The 19,313-nt window shown below is 42.6% G+C and overlaps 1 protein-coding gene across 15 annotated transcripts in view; it reads right to left on the bottom strand.

Moving 5' to 3' along the window:
* PEX5L (peroxisomal biogenesis factor 5 like) overlaps nucleotides 1-19,313 on the bottom strand; it is a 237,947-nt gene that overhangs the window by 61,236 nt on the left and 157,398 nt on the right. For all 15 annotated transcript variants that reach the window (XM_080654133.1, XM_080654139.1, XM_080654140.1 and 12 more), the window contains 3 exons: nucleotides 14,259-14,456; nucleotides 10,088-10,211; nucleotides 8,697-8,793 (listed from right to left, as the gene is read on the bottom strand). In XM_080654133.1, coding sequence (XP_080510259.1) covers nucleotides 8,697-8,793; nucleotides 10,088-10,211; nucleotides 14,259-14,456 — 419 coding nt within the window. The remainder of the gene's footprint in view (nucleotides 1-8,696; nucleotides 8,794-10,087; nucleotides 10,212-14,258; nucleotides 14,457-19,313) is intronic.

Genomic DNA, 19,313 nt, shown 5'->3' with positions numbered 1-19,313 from the left:
TGGAAACATAAATGATACGCTATTCTGTAGCTTACTTTTTTCTTTTCTTTTTTTTTTTTAAATATATTTTATTGATTTTTTACAGAGAGGAAGGGAGAGGGATAGAGAGCTAGAAACATCGATCAGCTGCCTCCTGCACACCTCCCAGTGGGGATGTGCCCGCAACCAAGGTACATGCCCTTGACCGGAATCGAACCCGGGACCCTTCAGTCCGCAGGCCGACGCTCTATCCACTGAGCCAAACCGGTTTCGGCTACTTTTTTCTACTTGACAATATATCTTGGAGAGTCTCCACAATTTGTACGTGTCAATCTACCTCCCTCTTCCCAGGGATTTCCTAGTACTAGTAAGTACCATGTACTGTAGTTTGTTCAGAACTCTCTCCAGGAGTAATCAGGATGTTTCCAAATTTTCTCCATTTAATTACTTGTTTCCTTGTCTATCTTATGACTCTACTGTGTAGGATCCATGCAGGTAAGAGTTTGCCTGGAAACTTTTATACTGCTCCATACCACGCCCAGGGCCTGACAAGTGATTCGTGCCCCAAGGATGCCTGTGGATGGATGGATGGATGGATGGATGGATGGATGGTAGGGTGAGGGATTGCACTGATAAGGCAGCTAGGCCCTGGGGAATAGGAGGAGACAGGCTTGTGGCATGAAGTATCCCGCCCCACTTTTATCTGGGCAGGGGAGGTTCCTTGGCCGTGTGTTAGATTGCTGTCTTGCAGGAATGCTCAACCCCAGCTTCTATGGGAATCACTTGAACAGGCCTGGGTCCCACCCCAGACCAATGAAATAAGAACCTCTGGGGCGGGGCCTGGGCATTCCATGTTGGAAAAGTCCTCTGGTGATTTTGAAAAGCAGTCCTGTTTGAAAACCACTGTTCTATAGCAAAACTGGTCTTCACTCAGCACTTTCCACCTAACTTGGCAAACTCATTTTGGCACTCCTTTCCCAACTGGTTATATAAGTCTCTGTCCCTTAATCCTTTGCTTTAGAAACAACTCTCTTGTCTTCCTGCCGGTTTCCTTACCAATGAAATAGACAAACGAGTGAATTTTAAACTGTGGATACATAGTCAAACATGAACTTTGTGCATTTTTATAATGATGTCATGAATGAGCCATGAATGGCATTAGGAGAAGAAAAAGAAAGCACCAATATTTTTGTCCCAAGCCACCTCCTTTCATTAGAGGCACTTTCCTCTGGTGAAGCACCATCTGTCTGTCCTGTGAAGCTGACGTAACAGAGCTCCATTACTGTCACCGGCTTCCCTTCATCGATGTTTCATGACCCAAGTGGATTCTGAAGCTCAGGTGCCAAGGGAGCCACACTTCAGGGAGAAGAGGAGCATCTCTCTCAGGAGCCTGGACTTATAGTTCATATTCTCATTATCACTTAAAACAGCAAATAGAAATAGGTTCTCACTGAGCAAATGAAATGTTGTTTTGATAGCACAATGGCTATTAGGTAAGAACTGTTTTCCACATTGTTAGAAAGGCTTTGGAATATTACTAAACAAATGTTATTTACTTCACATGGGAAAGCCATCTATTTTGGCCAGAGAAGCATGAGATAAACATTATAAACTATAGGTAAATACTGGATGTAAACAGAGGCAGTTTTCAAGCTAAGATTAGTATGCAACTAAAGATTATAGGCAAACCTGTGATGCTGAGAAAACATATGTAAGTAATGCTTGTAAATCGCTTAGTATTTACCCAGAGGAATGATAAACAAGACTATTACACCCATAAGTTTCAATTGCAGCTGTTTTGGTAGCAGAGTATTTCCCGTTTTAGTAGTTCCCAAGCTTTAGTGAGCATTAGGATCACCTAAAAGTCTGGTTCAATGCAGGTGGCTAGGCCCCACCCCGAGGGTTTCTGATTCAGTAGGTGTGTGGGAGGGAAGCCCACCCCTAGGATTTCTGATTCAGTAGGTGTGTGGGGGGGAAGCCCACCCCGAGGGTTTCTGATTCAGTAGGTGTGTGGGGGGAAGCCCACCCCGAGGGTTTCTGATTCAGTAGGTGTGTGGGGGGGAAGCCCACCCCTAGGGTTTCTGATTCAGTAGGTGTGTGTGGGGGAAGCCCACCCCTAGGGTTTCTGATTCAGTAGGTGTGTGGGGGGAAGCCCACCCCTAGGGTTTCTGATTCAGTAGGTGTGTGGGGGGAAGCCCACCCCTAGGGTTTCTGATTCAGTAGGTGTGTGGGGGGAAGCCCACCCCTAGGGTTTCTGATTCAGTAGGTGTGTGTGGGGGAAGCCCACCCTTAGGGTTTCTGATTCAGTAGGTGTGTGTGGGGGAAGCCCCCCCCCCCTAGGGTTTCTGATTCAGTAGGTGGGGGAAGCCCACCCCTAGGGTTTCTGATTCAGTAGGTGGTGGGGGAGGGGGGAAGCCCACCCTTAGGGTTTCTGATTCAGTAGGTGGGGGAAGCCCACCCCTAGGGTTTCTGATTCAGTAGGGGAAGCCCCCAAATCTGCATTTCTAACAAGGTCCCAGGTGATGCTGGGCAGGCTGGTGCAGGGACCACACCATGAGAACTTCTGGTCTAAACACTGACATGATGTGCATGTAGGTAGGGCTCTGGAGTTCACAAATGTACTTTGACATAGACATTTCTTTTCTTCTTTGCATGCTTTTGAACAATACTCCACAGTTATAGCAACCTCCTGGAGGTGCGCTGGCTCTAAAAACAGAATTTTAATTGCTTTAAGCTAATTGGATTTTAGGGTATTACACTCTCTAAAGAAGAAGGCATTTAGTTCCTTTAGCTGTTGATTGTTCTGAATTATAAGCACCAGGTGAAGGGAAAGAAAAAAGAAATTAATCTCTTTAAAGAGAATATTATGTTTTATTTTCATTATTAAAAATTATAATTGTGGTCAAAATTATGATTTGAAAATGAATGTACTTGTGGCTGTGATTGTTCTAGCATATTTTTGTTGGCTAATCGCGAAGCCAGTCACTGATAGCTTCTCATAAATTACCTGTACATTATTACCAAAGGTCTCCCACCAAAATACACTTTAAAAGAGCTCAGCATCTTTTCAAAGGGAATGGAAGGAGAAAAGGGATCTGCTTAACTGTAGAAGAATATAACCACTAGCAGACTGTGGGTGACACTATAAGGATTGTGAAAAGCATTATCTTTGGAGTGAGACTGCCTGGGGCCAAATTTATTTATTATGAATTGGTGACCTTGGACCAATTAATCTCTAGAATCCTCAGTATTCTCATCTGCAAAGTATATATTCACTTATAGAATCCACGTAAGAATTAGTACAGCCCTAGCCGGTTTGGCTCAGTGGATAGATTGTCAGCCTGCAGACTAAAGGGTCCTGGGTTTGATTCTGGTCAAGGGCACATACCGGGTTGCAGGCTTGGTCCCCAGTAGGGGCTGTGCAGGAGGCAGCTGATCAATAATTCTCTCTCATCATTGCTGTTTCTGTCTCTCTCTCCCTCTACCTTCCTCTCTGAAATCAATGAAAAATATTTTAAAAAATTAGTACAATAATTCATGTACATACGCACACAAAAGGATCAGTACATAGTAAGTGCTCAATAAAACATGGCTTTTGTTACCATCTTTCTTGTTAGTACTTATCAGGTATGACTTTAGAAATACATTTTAAAAACTATCTGTGCCTAGAGTGCTTTTGTTCAGTGGTTAACGAAGACTACTTGGATTCTTACTGTAGATCAGATCATTTAAACACTTGCTTCATTGAGATGCTCAGATTTTTTTTTTCTTAATCAGTCAGCAGACATTTATCATCAAAGGCACACAAAAAAGCTTTACCTCAAGTGTAAAGAGCAAATTCTCAGAGCTTTGTGCAAAGAGGGAGCATATGGTTCCCCTTTCCCTCCATCTATGAAATTCTGTGTTGTAGAACATCAAGGCCAATCAGTGCTGACTTCAAAAAGAAATGGACACTCTATTACCATGAATAACTGAAAAGTATTTTTGAAACTAGCTTCAAAATGATCAAGCATTAAATTTTGTCTTTTTATTTTCTCTACCCTTTAACCACTAGCCACAACTTATAAATTATTAAATTTGACAAGCATTTATTAGTCCTGCTTTTTGCTAGCATTCTCTTATTTTTTTACTTCAACAAGTATTTGTTGAATACCTACTGTGTACATACAGATTTCCTACTGAGATGAAAATGATCTTTCAGCTTTCTTTCCTTCCTTCTTGCCTTCCTGCCCATCCTTGCCTTTCTTTTATTTTTTTTCTTCCATCTTTGCTCACTTCCTTCCTCATTGGTAGCTCACTGTGTATGTCCAGGAGGGGACAGGAAATGTGGGTGTGGCTCCTGTACTGTCTTCCAACAAACAAAGCTACATTTATAGTATACTACCTAACTCTTTCGCCGAAACCGGTTTGGCTCAGTGGATAGAGTGTCGGCCTGCGGACTGAAGGGTCCCGGGTTCGATTCCGGTCAAGGGCATGTACCTTGGTTGCGGGCACATCCCCAGTGGGAGGTGTGCAGGAGGCAGCTGATAGATGTTTCTCTCTCATCGATGTTTCTAGCTCTCTATCCCTCTTCCTTCCTCTCTGTAAAATATCTATAGTATACTACCTAACTCTTTCTATTAGACATAATGGTCTTGACACTTCTTGTAGTCAAAACCCTCTTCCTAACTTTTTCACTGCCTCGCTGTCACTTTATAAATAGTAGACATTCAGTCATATTTGTTGTACAGAATAAAATGGAAGCCATCAAGAGTAAGAGTTTGAGAATGAATTTGGCAGGGGGCGGCACAAACTTGTGTTTAGCTTTAGATCAGATGTCAATCCTAATTTATCTTAAAATATTTTTGGAAGAAAGTGATAAATACTCTTTAAAAATCACTTAACTCATATTAGCTCTATAAATGTAGTAACCAGGCTTGCAATGAGAATGAAAATAGATGGTTTGGGAGTTCTCTCGGGTGGATAAGCCTCATGTGGCTGACTCAAGGTTGTGTGTGGTTAAGAACAAGGGCTTTAGAAGCAGATGGGTGTGAACTGAGTGCTGGTTCCTCTCCTCCTTGGCTGTGTCACCTGGGGAAAATAAGTCTGCTCTCTAAGATGCATCACTCATCTGAAAAATGGAGATATTAATATTGTAAGCATTTCAAAGAATAGATTCAAAATATTTCACATTCCGCACAGGAAGTGTAGAATATGACAGCTATTAAATGCACTTCCTTTTGTATCACTCCTTTAAAAATGCAGACAACATATCTGCACTTACATCTCAAAGCTTGTATTGTTCTGCTCTGGGACACTACCAACTAGATTGAATTAAACTATGTAGAAGGAATCATTTGCTGTGCCAGAGTCAGCAAAATCAGATTGTTACACGATTGTGACTAAGTACTAGAGAGCCTGGCGGTCAGTCTCCTGAAGTCCAACTTTGGTTGGCAGGAGCCTGTCCCGAGCTCTCCTGCCAGTGCCCAGGAGAAGAAATGCTTGAGCCACCATTTAACAGCGGAAGTTGGATTTTTTAACTTTTGCCTCATCACTACCTCAACCCATTTATGGAAAAAGCTAATTTTACACCATTACTTTCTATGTTTTTCTTCAATTCTTCCAATGCTTTCTAATTTTTCAGATCACATGATTTCTTTAAACATGTAACTCCAGGGAATACTAATTACACAGTTTAAGTGTCAAAAACTATTCTTAAATATATAGAGATTATATAGTTTATTATAATCTCTTGCCACTCTGATTAATATATTCAAAACACTATTTGGAGGAGACTGGACCATGTCTTTCCTTCTCCCCATCTTGATAAGAAAATGAGCCAACATAAGAATTCTTCTCATTGTGAACTTCCATTTTTTAAATCTGAAATATGATTTTTTAAAATGTGGCTTGCAAATAGCTGCTTGCCTATTGAGCCTACAACACTTGATGTTGGCCTGAGAGAAAAGAAAGGATTCCCTGGATTTTCCTGTGAACCATTTGAGTGACAGTGGACAGTGAAAGTTTTGCTGAGCTGAAACTATTTACCTGACTAGCTTGCAAGTCAATTTTAAGTTGAGTTTTTATACTACCTTCATCATTTTATCTACGTAAAGAGATCATACATTTAAGAACAGTATGCTTCTGACAGCAAATCATCTTTTTGTCTTCTATTCAAAGTAGGTTAATCAGTCTATCCTTTTGCTGCTCCATTTGAATGACTTAGTATTTCAGATGATTATATCCTAAGCTCATGACATTTTCCTAGTTTAACCATAGGATGGAATTAAAACGAAAAGATTATGAATTTCTTTAGGGAATCTTGATAAAGATAGTGTGTTTTTTTAAAATACAAATGAAGGGATACATTCTTTACAAATAATTGGTAACCCTCTAAAAGGATTTGCTATGATTCATCTAGACAGAGAACTGTCACAGTGCATTTTACATTGTTCTGGAGGACAATATTGGGAAGCTCAGACATGTTTTCCAAAGAACATTGTCAGTTTAAAAAATCCTATATAATAAAAGCCTCATATGCAAATTGACTGAACGGCAGAAGGACTGGTCACTAGGATGCGCACTGACCACCAGGGGACAGACACTCAATGCAGGAGCTGCCCCCTGGTGGTCAGTGCACTCCCACAAGGGGGGGTGCTACTCAGCAGAAGCTGGGCTCACAGCTGGCGAGTGCAGCGGCAGTGGCGGGAGCCTCTTCCACCTCCGAGGAAGCACTAAGGAGCAGTGAGCCAAGCAGTAAGGAGCCGTGAGCAGGCAGGCGGTAAGGAGCAAAGGATCCCAGACTGTGAAGTGGACATCCCCCAAGGGGTCCTGGACTGTGAGAGGGTGCAGGCCGGGCTGAGGGATTCCCCCCCCTCCCCCTGTTGCCCTGAGTGCACGAATTTTGTGCACCGGGCCTCTAGTATATATATTTATTGATTTCAGAGAGGAAGGGAGAGGAGAGAGAGATAGAATCATCAATGATGAGAAAGAATTATTGACTGGCTGCCTCCTGTTCACCTTCACTGGGGATTGATCTTGCAACCTGGGCACATGCCCTGGACCAGAATTGAACCCAAGACCTTTCATTTTGCAGGCCGACACTCTATCCACTGAGCCAAACCAGCTAGGGCAGACATTGTGTTTGCTTGAAAGCACATGAGTGGGTCAGTGGTAGGATACATGCATAGTGGGGTCCATAGGCAACCAGGACCCCAGTGATCTCCCCCCCATCCTGCCCTGTGGAGCAGCCCACCTGTGTCAAAGCCTCCCCCTGCTGCTGAAACAAACATTCTAGTACCAATTCAGTGTTCCAAGGATTCCAGTTCTTGAAACAGTACCAATTACTTTAGTCAGGTCTAAATTTCTAATGCATTTATCAAGAAATGTTTCTCTAATAAATGCTATCAATATGCTTTTTCAAAAGACACATTTAGAATGAACACAGAGGAAGAAAATACATTTTTCATGCTACATTTATGATTCATTAAGCTTCCCAGGGGTGTTTGCTCCGGAGGTTAGCTGACTTGTTTCCCAGGAGAGTTCTGGGGGCAGTAATGTCCACCCACCTCTTATGGAGGGTGAGGTGTCTGTAGGGAGTGCTATTAGTGGCCTGGAAAGGGTGCCAGGGGCCTTCCATTTTGTCTCTCTCCCTGTCCTTCTCTCTGTCACTTACTAATTGTGGGTGCATAGACACCTTTCTTAATCTCACTGTTCCTAAGTTTCCCCACCTATAAAATAAGACTAATACATTAACTCATAGAGCCATTTTTTTTTCTGGATCAAATGAGCTAATATATGTACTTAGCGTACATTCGATATTATTAATAATTATCATAATTATCCCTTTACTTCACCTCAAACACTATATTTCTCCTTTTAGTTTAAATATCTTATCTAATAAACTCAAGAAAAAATTTCTGGCTTATTTCACTCCACCCATTTTATTTTCAACTAAATTGCAGAGTGCGTGAATGTAGACACATTTCTTAAGAGATCTTTGTGGTTTTTAGACCCTGGCTGTACCCTTGTAAAGTGCTAGAATGAATGAAAAGATTGTAGGTGGTAACTAGTTAGAGACAAACTAGTTACACTGTAGTTGAGAGTCAAGTGGTAGACAGGCAGGTCCTATTCCCACCCACTCCCACCAGTGATTATTTGGAAAAGAATTTTTACTTCACGGATACCCTTTGAAGGATCTTTAAAGTCAGGCCAATAATAATTCACAGGATTATTTCAATATTAGAGGTAACACATGAAAAGCATCGTAAAGTCCACAGATGGTAGCTTTTACTATGACAATTACTTCTACTTCTCTAATTATTTATTCCTTCCCTATAATGTATTTGAATGTGACAATCAGGAACCTCATGTATAAGTACCTTGTTCCACAGGCAGAGATGGAAATGAACACGCAAGATGTAGTAATTTCCTCTTCTTTGTACTCTGCTACATCAATAGTGATAATAATGGAGTAGCACAGAGTTTGTATTGCAAAGTCATGGAACAGTAAATGGTAGAAAAAGAAAAAAGTGCTAAGTACACAGTTAATGACTGACATCATTAACACATTTGTCAGTCAAATATATATATATTTTAAGGACTGAGACAGTAAGAAAGCACATGCAAAAAAGGTAAAGAAAACATACTTAGAACTTTTTGTGAACATTTAAATAAACTATTTAAGATAGAAATAATCTATGAGAGAAGACGGGTTCCTTGAAGAGTTGCTCGGTTACCTGTGTTGGAGGCACTAATTCCAGCTCTGAAGCTGACTCGGCGTTCAGGGCGCTTTTCCCAGCACTCAGTTCAGGCTGGGATCTGTGCTCGGAGGACCTGAGTGGGGAATGAAGGAAACCGATGTTCACTGAGAGGCAGTTAGCTAGAGAGCCAGCCGAGAAACCTAGACAACTTGGATCATTGAGAGCCACAGTAACGAAACTCTCACCAGAATTTTGATGAAAAATATAACGTTTGTATGTTTTTATTTTAATAACTGTCTTTGGAATTAAAAAAATTATATTTATGGTTGAAAGTATTACAGATGTCCCCCTTTTGACCCTATTGACCTCCTCCACCCCTCTCCCCCACCCCAGGCCTACTGCACTATTGTGTGTCCATATATGCATATAAGTTCTTTGGAATTTAAGTGGCTGTGATGTGCTAGGTGTTATTATCTCTGATTTAGAATTCAGTTCAATTATGGGCAAGAAATAAATACATGTAATCTTGTTTTTGTTACAAAAAGTTCTGTTTTATTAAAAAGTATTGTTTTGGGGGTAAAGATTCTCACAAAGCATCTCAGATACGACTTAATCTTTATAAGAACATGAAATGCCATAATAAGTAGAGACATGTGAAAGGCAATAGGAGATTAAAACATGTTGCCCTTTAGGAAGCTTTAAAAATATGGTAAAATTCAGGTAGCCAATTTTCTCATGGCCTCCATCGATGCTCTTAAATAGTACGTTATCTGACAGGGATAATTAAGAAAGTCAGAAAAGGTTACCTGTGTAACCAGAAACATTTAATTTAACTATCATTCATGTAATATATGGAATACACATGAATGTAAACACACGTATGCACCTATTTTGATCATCTCAATTACATATTCAGAAAATTATCAACACACCTTGATATTATGAACCTACCAGAATCCTTATTGGCTGGTTTATTTTTGGACAATTTAGATGGAATAATTCAGTTTTAGAAGGCACAGTAGTTAACATCCTATATAATAAAAGCCTAATATGCAAATTGACTGAACAGCGGGAACAACCGGTGGAACGACTGGTCGCTATGACATGCACTGACCACCAGGGGGCAGACGCTCAATGCAGGAGCTGCCCCCAAGCCACAGGCCCCAGGTCAGCCAAGGTGCATGCCAGCGGGGGCCCCCTGATCGCCCTGCCTGCCACCCCACAGATTGGCCCTGATCGTCGGCCAGGCCTAGGAACCCTACCCGTGCATGACTTTCGTGCACTGGGCCTTTAGTTGATATATAAGGGATTATACACAGCACCAAGTATTTGGATTGACTTAACTCATTGGCTATTTCAGCACATGAGAAGAAAAACCCATACTGTGGACACTTAAATGTCTATTTCCTGATATTGAAATACCTTACCATAAGAGTTCTTTCGATCCAGTTCTAGAAGAGCATGATTTTCTCTCTGCCATTGGATGGCCCTTGCTACTGCGATCTCCATGAAACTTAACATCGTCCCATTTTTCCAGTTGTGTGTGAATGTCTATCAAGGAGACAGGAAAGGGATGAGAGGGAGAGGGGGAGAATATGAGGTGCAGAGAGAAGAGAGACTGATTAAGGTTGAGAAGTGTTATTACAAGTGAACTTCACTCAACTGATGTTTTCAAATTCCAAGACCAATTCTTTAAGGTCACATGAAAATTAAAACATGTGTAGCTAAATAAAAATGAGACCAATTAAGGGAATTCGATTGCATTTACAGTTAAACAATCAAGTTGTTTTACCTGAATTTGTTTCAAGAGCTATATGCCTTCTGCATTCTGTGCGTGAGCCCACGGAACCCCGTGGGAATGAGCACGTGGAGTGCTGGGTCCTGTTGGCCCCTTGCTCAGACTATGGCTTTGAGGCACGCCTGGCATGTTTCTAGAAAGAAATTCTGTCTAAAGAGCCTCCTGTTAAAAGGAGGAGGGAAGAAACTAAAACACCTTTCACAGCTTTTGTGCAGACTGTGTATTTCTCACCAAAGAAAGAAAGTAATAATGGGGATGGAGGGAAAGGAGAAAGCCCAGAGAGTGCCAGGCCATTTTCTCCCTGTGGCTTCATTCTTCCGTCTGACCTAGTGTGTCCTTCTCTCTCATTAACAAGTGTGTGACTGTAAATAAACCATGTAAACCATCTTGGGTCCATTTTTTCCCATTAAGAAAAGACAGGTTTGCTTTCAGTGTCCTCCAAAGTTCTTGAAACGAAACATTTTTATGAATTCTTACACAGGACATTTTCTCAAAAGCAGAGGAATTTAAGTTTCCTTTACATGTATATCCTATATAATAAAGATGTAATTGCAAACGGTCATTACGCTGTGAAGTGTAATGACCGACTGCATAATGACCGGATCACAGAGCAGCAGGAGGGTGGGGCAGCAAGCTACAAGCAGGTGGCAGAGAGCTACAGGAGGGGGCAGGGCAGCAAGCTAGGAGCAGGGGGGGGGGGCAGGGGGGACAGAGGGAGCTACAGGAGGGTGGCAGCGAGGTACTGGCTACAAGTGGGCAGCAGAAAGCTACAGGAGAGGGTAGGGCAGCAAGCTATGAGGGGAAGGCAGGGGGAGGGGGGTGGGGGGAGCTACAGGAAGGCAGGGCAGTGGGCAGAGAGCTATGGAGGGTGGCAGCGAGCTACTGGTGCACGGATTTGTGCGCAGGGCTACTAGTTGAGTTATATTATAACTAGAGGCCTAGTGCACAAATTCATGCATGGGTGGGGTTCCTCGGCCTGGCCGGCGATCTGGAGCCATCGGGGCCAATTGGGGCGGGCCGGCCGGGGGGAGGGACTGCAAGAGGTTGGCTGGCTGTGGGAGTTTGGCTGTGGGAGTGCACTGACCACCAGGGGGACAGTTCCTGCATCAAGCATCTGCCCCCTGGTGGTCAGTGCGTGTCATAGTGACTGGTCATAATGGTCATTTAGGCTTTTATATATATAGATGTTTTCTATGATCTTTGGGTGAGGTCATCTATACCCATGAATGTGATATCCATTCACAGGCTTCAGATGTTCAAATCTGCATTTCCTGCTCAGCTCTCTCTCCCAAGTTCTAGAAATATACATTTAACAGTTGATTGGACATCTCCACAGAGAAATCCCAGTTTCCTCAAATACATGGTGGGGCAAATGTAGGCTTACAGGTGTAAGTACACAAAACACAGTTTATTCTTGTATTATTATTTGTTGATTATTGTATTATTTTCCATATGAACAACTGTAAACCTACTTTTGCCCCATCCTGTAAATCAGGTTCAAAACAACTCCAGAATTTCCACCTTGACTTCCTGCCTCCCTCTGTCCCTCTTGTATCCTCATCACAGAGGTTGGCACATTCTTTATGTCTTCATTGCTGTCATACACGTGTCTACTTGGTCCACAAGTCCTACTCCCACTTCTTTCTCTACACATCCACCAGAAAAAACATTTTTTAAAGTAGAATCTGTTGGAGTCCCTCTTATGTGTAAAACCCTTCAATCCTGCCTTTCCCCCAAACTCAAGGGCATGGCATCCATTATCCCATTATCCCAGCCACTAGTGACTCTCAGACTTATTTCTCACTGCTTGAATACGATCACAAATGTTTGTATTTGCTTGAAAGGACATTTTTTTGTGTGTGTTTGTCTATTTGTGTGTGAATCCCCTTCTCTTCTGCATCAGGAAGGCCATGTCCTTCTTCCCTCTCTCTCTCTGATCCATATTTTTCATCTGGAAAATTTCCACTCATCTGTCAAGACTCTGCTCACATAGTACCTCCTATAAGACCTTCTACAACCCCCTGGCTGGGTCAGGGTTCTATGAAGGTGCTCTTTTTGGAAGTGACCTGGGTTTCCCTTTATTGCAACATATACAGTAGTTCCCCTTTATCTTCGGGGGATACTTTCCAAGACCCTCAGTGGATGCTTGAAACTGGTTGGTACTAAACCCTATATGTACTATGTTTTTTCCTAATCATGTATACCTACGATGAAGGTTAATTTAAAAAGTAGGCAATTTTACTCACAGAAGATTCATTCTTACCATAAACCTTAGTAACCATAGCATATGCTTTTTTTTTTTTTTCCTGGTTAAATCAAGAACTCTCACGCTTTCACTTACAAGAAGAACTTAACGGATTCTCTTTGGCCTATCCGAATTGCCAGCATCACCACGCTTCTGCTTTGCGGCCATTATTAAGTAAATAGAGGTCCTTGGACACAGGCGCTGCAATACGGAGACAGTTAATCTGATATCTGAGGCAGCTGCTGAAGGACTCAGGGGCAGGGAGCAGCTATGGTGCGGAGAGGCTGGACAAAGGGATGATTCACATCCTCGGAGGGATGGAGCCAGAGCCCTGGAGACTTCATTATGTTTCTCAGAATGGCATGCTATTTAAAACGTATTAATTGCTGATTTCTGGAATTTTCCATTTAACATTTTTGGACGGTGGTAACTGACACTTCAGAAAGCAAAACTGAAAATTCGGTGTTCTCTACTGTAGTGCATATTTTATTATAGTCAATTAATCATTTTTCTATCTCCCCGCTAGAGTGTGAACTTGCTAAGTGATAATATAAGCTTAACGAAGGCAGAAAGCTTATGTTATTTATCTTTGCATTCCTAGCCCATAGTATGGAACACGGTAGGCATTCAGAGAAATGTTTACTGAACAAATGAATAAATTAATTCATGACCATCTAACATGTTCACGTCGCAGTGCTCGGCAACTCCACATATCTATCCCCTTTAATCTTTACAACCTATGGATAGATTACTAATATGCTAATTTCATGACTATTTACCCACACACATATGTATGTATACACATACACACCTGTCAGCCTCAGCCTGGAGAGATACATGCTCCCTTTGGCTTTCTAAAATGCCTGCCACGTTCATTCTCCTGAGAAAGGAGTTTAATTTGACTGGTTCCATGAGCTGAGGTTAAGCGCTCCTTTCTCAGGAAGATGTATAGTGGTTACAAGTATGGGCTTTGAAGTTAATTGGAGCTAGCCTCAAATTCCAGTTCTTCATACTAACTGAGATCTTGGGCAAGTTATTTAAATTTGAAAACCTGGTTCCTCATTTATTTCAAAGAGTTGGGATGAATGAAAGAGCTAATATATGTCAATCATTACGTATATTAGCACAGTCCTGGACATCATAAACCATCAATAAATGGTAACTGTTATTGTGTCCAATGTATCTCTATGCATATTACATGTTACCACTCTGCGGGGCTGTCCCTGAACCTTGTGTTAGAGTTGTTTTCCTCTCCTCTCCTCTTCTTCTCTCTCTCTCTCCCTCTCCCTCTCCCTTTCCTCCCGCTCTTTCCCTTGGCTCTCTCCTGGCTCTCTTTAGACCGAATAGAGTGAAATATTCATATCTGATTTTCGCTCCAATGCCTAGTATGGTGCCTGCCATCTATCAAGATCTCAATACATGTGGGTTGAATAAATAAATGATTGAATCCATATCAGTTATGCAAAGCCACTTAATCCAAGCACAAAAGTCATTGTGGAACTTGCTTGTGTCAAGGCAGGGGTGAGCAGCAACAGACACTTAGCTACTGCCTCACCTAAATCTAAGGATGCCGTCTCCGGGCCTCGAAGAGGCTGCTGGCCCCTCTGTTCAGCCTCCGCACCGATGAGATCAGCTCCATCAGCCTTCTTCTTGAGGGATGCGGTTTTTGATGAGGCCTCCAGCTTCTTGGCTTTGGTTTGGGTTTGCGAGACGGGTTCACTCAGGTCAAGGAGGTCTAAGCCTGTGGTCAACACTGTGAGAGACGAAAGAGGTTAAGGCGAACCCACTCAGGGCTCGGGAGTTATTTTTGAACAGTAGGCTTCCGTTGGGTGCAGAGGGAATTTGTGTTTGTCGTGTAGGTTAGAAGCACCAAATTAAGTTAGCTCACCACTGATTTACAAAGACAGTCTGCATTTACCTGGGGAAGTTTGCTGCCTGTTCTTTTTATTTTGCATGGTACAAATTCGCAAAGTGGGGTTTAGATCAGCCCTCACCAGTGCTGAAGGTTTGAATTGAAATTAAAGTGATAAAATTGAATCTGAGTGCAGGTACCATTTACTTGGCTTTGCTTGATTTATAGAGGTTTATTTTAGAGTGTAGTTTTTTCCCCAGAGAAGAGTCAATCTATCCTTTTCAGAGATACGCTTACGAAACAGTTATGAGGATGACTTGGTCAAGTTTCTGAATGTCTTTGTTTTAATTGCAAACGACTAAAGCAAACACTGTACAAAAGAATGCTGCTAATTATCTTTTATTTGATTAAGCAATTCAATCAGAAAATGGCTTGCTGTTTGGGCTCAACTAGAGAGGTGTTTTATAATCCATAGTTGATGAATAGGTACACATGTTAATGACTTTGCTGCTTAATATGCAAATTTAAGTTTCAATGTAACAAATAATAAAACGGGTAGACTTTTACTTCCTGGCAAGTTGATTACATTGTATTAAACACTGTAAGGTTTGCAGCAATAATAATTTGTTCAAGCGCAAACGAGGCAAATGAGAATTTAAAAGGCAAGCTTTGAAACTCTTCTTTCCTCTTGCTCTTACAGTGCAAGGGACCAGCTCACTGTGAGAAGTGGAAACTTCCAATTGGAGAAGCTCCCCTCAGCTGTACCCGAGGCTGGCTTCTGAACTGGCTTGCTGGCTTCCTGGCCCAGGATCTCCTCACCCAGCTAGCTTAGAAATGCCACCAAAGGGACAGTAAAACTCCTGGAGTTAGCCCTTTTGGGCACCCTCTACAAGGACCGCACCCCTCCTCTTTGGTCTCCAAGCTTTTCCTTTTGGTAGGGAATGGACTTTTGTTGATGTCTCAGCTCTCCTCCATCTGCTTCCCCCTTACACTCAAGGCAGGTTCAGGGCTCAAATGAGCTCACAATCAGGATTTCTTTAAAAAAATTTTTTTTATTGCTTTTAGAGAGGAAGGGAGAGGGGGAGAGAGATAGAAACATCAATGATGAGAGAGAATCATTGACTGGCTGCCTCCTGCATGCCCCACACTGGGGATCGTGCCTACAACCCGGGCTTGTGCCCTGACCAGGAATGGAACCGTGACCTCCTGGTTCATAGGTCGACACTCAACCACTGAGCCACGCCAGCTGGGCAGGATTTCTTTCATGCTGCGCTGTCCTCATGAGTTACGCATCCTTAAGACAGAGTGCCAAGCTTTACGCTCCATGATTTTGTCTTCCAATTTCAATGTCAAATCACAGTGGTTGCACGTTGATGGTGAAGCAGAAGGACCTGACTGTACCACTGCTTAGCTGTGTGATCTGGAGTAAGTTTCTTGACCGCTCTGAGTTTTAGTTTTATCATCTGAAAAATGTGGAATTAATAGTCTGTTTTTAAGGCATGATAGAGAGATTTAATTATCTAATTTGTAAACCGCTTGTGTGAAATGGAAGGCATGCTGTGGGTACTGGATAAATGTTACTGTCATTCTTTGGTGGCCAATGCGTGATGCTTTTCTTTCCTTTTCCTTTTTGTTGATCTCCTCCTAGTTTCCCTGATCCTGTCTATTTCAGGCAGGAACCAGCTCCAGACACTGACAGAAAGAGGAAAAACCACTGGAAATAAAGTAGAGGAGGAGACAGAGATAATGGTTCTACAGAAGATGCTATGAGCTACATTTATCATGAAATGGCCTGAAAGTGTCAGCTTATCTCATCTGACTGTCCTCATGGGTTACGCATCTCTATGGGATCCGTAAGACAGTGTGCCAAGCCTTACTCTCCATGATTTTGTGTTCCGATTTCAATGTCAAATCACAGTGGTTGCATGTTGATGGTGAAGTAGAGATGGGAGCCACTTTCCAATGCAAAGACGCTCTGAGAGCTAAGGAGTGTTCTGTGGCTAGCAAGAACCTGAGTGTGGAGAGAGAAGTGGCTTTCAGAGCGGAGCCGCCTGGCTTGATGGCTACGATTTAAGCATGGCACACAGCCCAGATAGGAGAGGACACCACACATGTCCTATCCTTTGAATGTTTAATCAAAAATGTCCAGGCCACTGGTGTGTCGGCAGGGATCCTAGACCCATGATTTCCTTCTAATAGAAGGAAAGAAGTGGAAAACAGTCTCTGGAACGCCATATATGTCTTCCTATTGATTGTAAAAACAATTAGGAATCAGTCACTTGCTCCCACACTTCTTTTAGAAGCAATTTATATAGGACTCATCACTTGTATATAGGAAGTACGTTTGCTACAAATAGTAACAGGTGAATATTAATTTAGTTCCATATCTGCTTCTTACCATTCAGAATAAATGAATTATTAAAATAGTGAATTTCGAATTCAAGCTTGGCTGAGTAACATTCTTTCCCTCTCCAAACTGTCCTCAGCACTTTCTGTGTTTGTTCTGAGCTCTCTCTCTCTCTCTTTCTCTGTTCCTTTGTTCTTCTCCCAGCAAATGGGAAACAAATGCTTGGCACACACAAGAGGCCTTATTTGGTACCCAGTCGATGAAGGCAGTGGCCTGAAGTTGTATAGAAAACGTTGAAGCTGAGAGAATCTCTGGAACCACAATTTCAAAAGCATAGAAGGATGGATGCAGCTTTTCACTTTTTGGAGGAAGACAAATCACATTTTAGGGTGTGTGCATGTGGGCTTCGAAGACCTTGGCACAGAAGGGGGTGTCTGCTCTGCTGATTTTCTTAGCCCAATTTAAAAGATTCTCTTAGGCATATGAAGGTTTGGGTTTCAGAATCTGTGTGTTTCAGTTAAGATAACCAGCTCTTATAGTAGATGTGAAAATGCATGTGTGCAAGGGGTGTGTGTGTGTGTGTGTGTGTGTGTGTGTGTGTGTGTGAATCGGGGGGGGGGGGAAGAAAGAGAGAGGGAGAAGAGAGAAAGAGAGAGAGAGAGAGAGAGAGAGAGAGAGAGAGAGAGAGAGAGAGAGAAAGAGGCTTGATGATGCTATGTTTTGGCTTTGGAGATGGAGGAAGGGCCCACAAACAAAGGAATTCCAAGTACCCTGTAGAAGTTTGGAAAAGTTAATGAAATGAATTTTCCTTTAGAGCCTCCAGGAGGAATGCAGCCCTGCCAACACCTTGATTTTAGGCCTGCTGACTTAGGATTGTAGGGTAATACATTTGTGTTGTTTTAAGCTACTAAATTTGCGGTAATTTGTTACAGTAGGAAACTCAAACACCTAATAGTAGACTGCCCATAAGAGGATTCAAACACAGGCCCTGCCACTCCCAAGTGTGTGTTCTTCCCCACTCCTCTTTATACTTGATTTGAACCTGGAGGCAATGTGCTAATTCTATTGATGTGGCTTTGGTTATTTTTTGTTTAGCTCCAAATTATTTGGCAGATTGGGTAGTCTGAGGCATAATTTAAATAGTAGGCAATTCCAGAAACTTTCGTTTTTATAACCTAATTTCATTGGGTGACATTTCCTGAAGATAGAATACATAAGTATTTGTGCCCATCTATTTCAAGGACACCTGATTGAGGATCACATCCTGTTGAACTGGAGGACTTCCTCAGGGCATGGCAGATGTTTATGAATACTAGATTAATGGGCCCTGGGAGGTGAGGCTGCTTAAAACAGTTAGAATAAAATAGCACCTCTAATGAAGCCCTGATTTGATACTTGGATGGGACATACAATGCTATTAACACCACTACAGTATAATGAGCCTTAGGCTTTTAGTGAATTTCTCTAAAGAAATGAATCTACATGAAGTAGTCAGAGAGGACGAATCACAGGACAACCCTGACGTGCAGTCACAGAACATGCTACAGGGAGACCATAGGATCTCTGTTCTGTTCTGTAAGATTTATTTAGCATAGTGGCTTCAAAGCAAAGACCTTTCAGGAAAGATTTTGCCACTGATGTGAAATAGATAAATTAGACCCAAATAATTCTAGCAACTTTTGCCTTTTTATTGGAATATTAATTTCTGTGTTCCCTCTAGAGGCATGCCATTTGGTTCATGGCTACTTGGGCTTCATAAATATCCTATATAACAGCAGTCGCCAACTGGTGGTCCACAGACCACTGGTGGTCCATGATGTCTGAAAGTTTGGCGACTGCTGCTATATAATAAAAACCTAATATGCTAAGTGTCTGGTTGTCCAGTCAGCCATTCAACCAAGCAAATGAGATGCTAAGGCCGCTCAACCCCTTGCTATGATGTGCACTGGCCACCAGGGGGCAGACAGTCGACTGGTTGACCAGTTGCTATGACATGCACTGACCACCAGGGGGCAGACACTCCAACCGATAGGTTAGCTTGCTGCTGGGATCTGGCCCATTGGGACTCAACGAGACAAGGCTAGACATGCCCTGGAGCCCTCCCACGGTCCCTTCCCGGCTGGCCAAACTTCTGCATCCCTCTCCAGCCCTGATTGTGCACTGGTGGAGTCCCTCGGCCTGAGCTGCACCCTCTCACAATCTGGGACCCCTCAGGGGATGTCGGAGAGCCAGTTTTGGCCTGATGGCGGGACGACTGGTCACTATGACACACACTCACTACCAGGGAGCAGACGCTCAACACAGGAGTTGCCCCCTGGTGGTCAGTGCGCTCCCACAGGGGGAACGCCACTCAGCCAGAAGCCGGGCTCACGTCTGGTGAGTGCAGCAGCGGTGGCGGGAGCCTCTCCCAC

The sequence above is a fragment of the Plecotus auritus genome (genome assembly GCF_963455305.1).
Source record: "Plecotus auritus genome assembly, chromosome: 2".
NCBI lineage: Eukaryota > Metazoa > Chordata > Mammalia > Chiroptera > Vespertilionidae > Plecotus > Plecotus auritus.
Note: the sequence above shows the minus strand (reverse complement) of the source record. Positions and strands in the feature narration are given on the sequence as shown.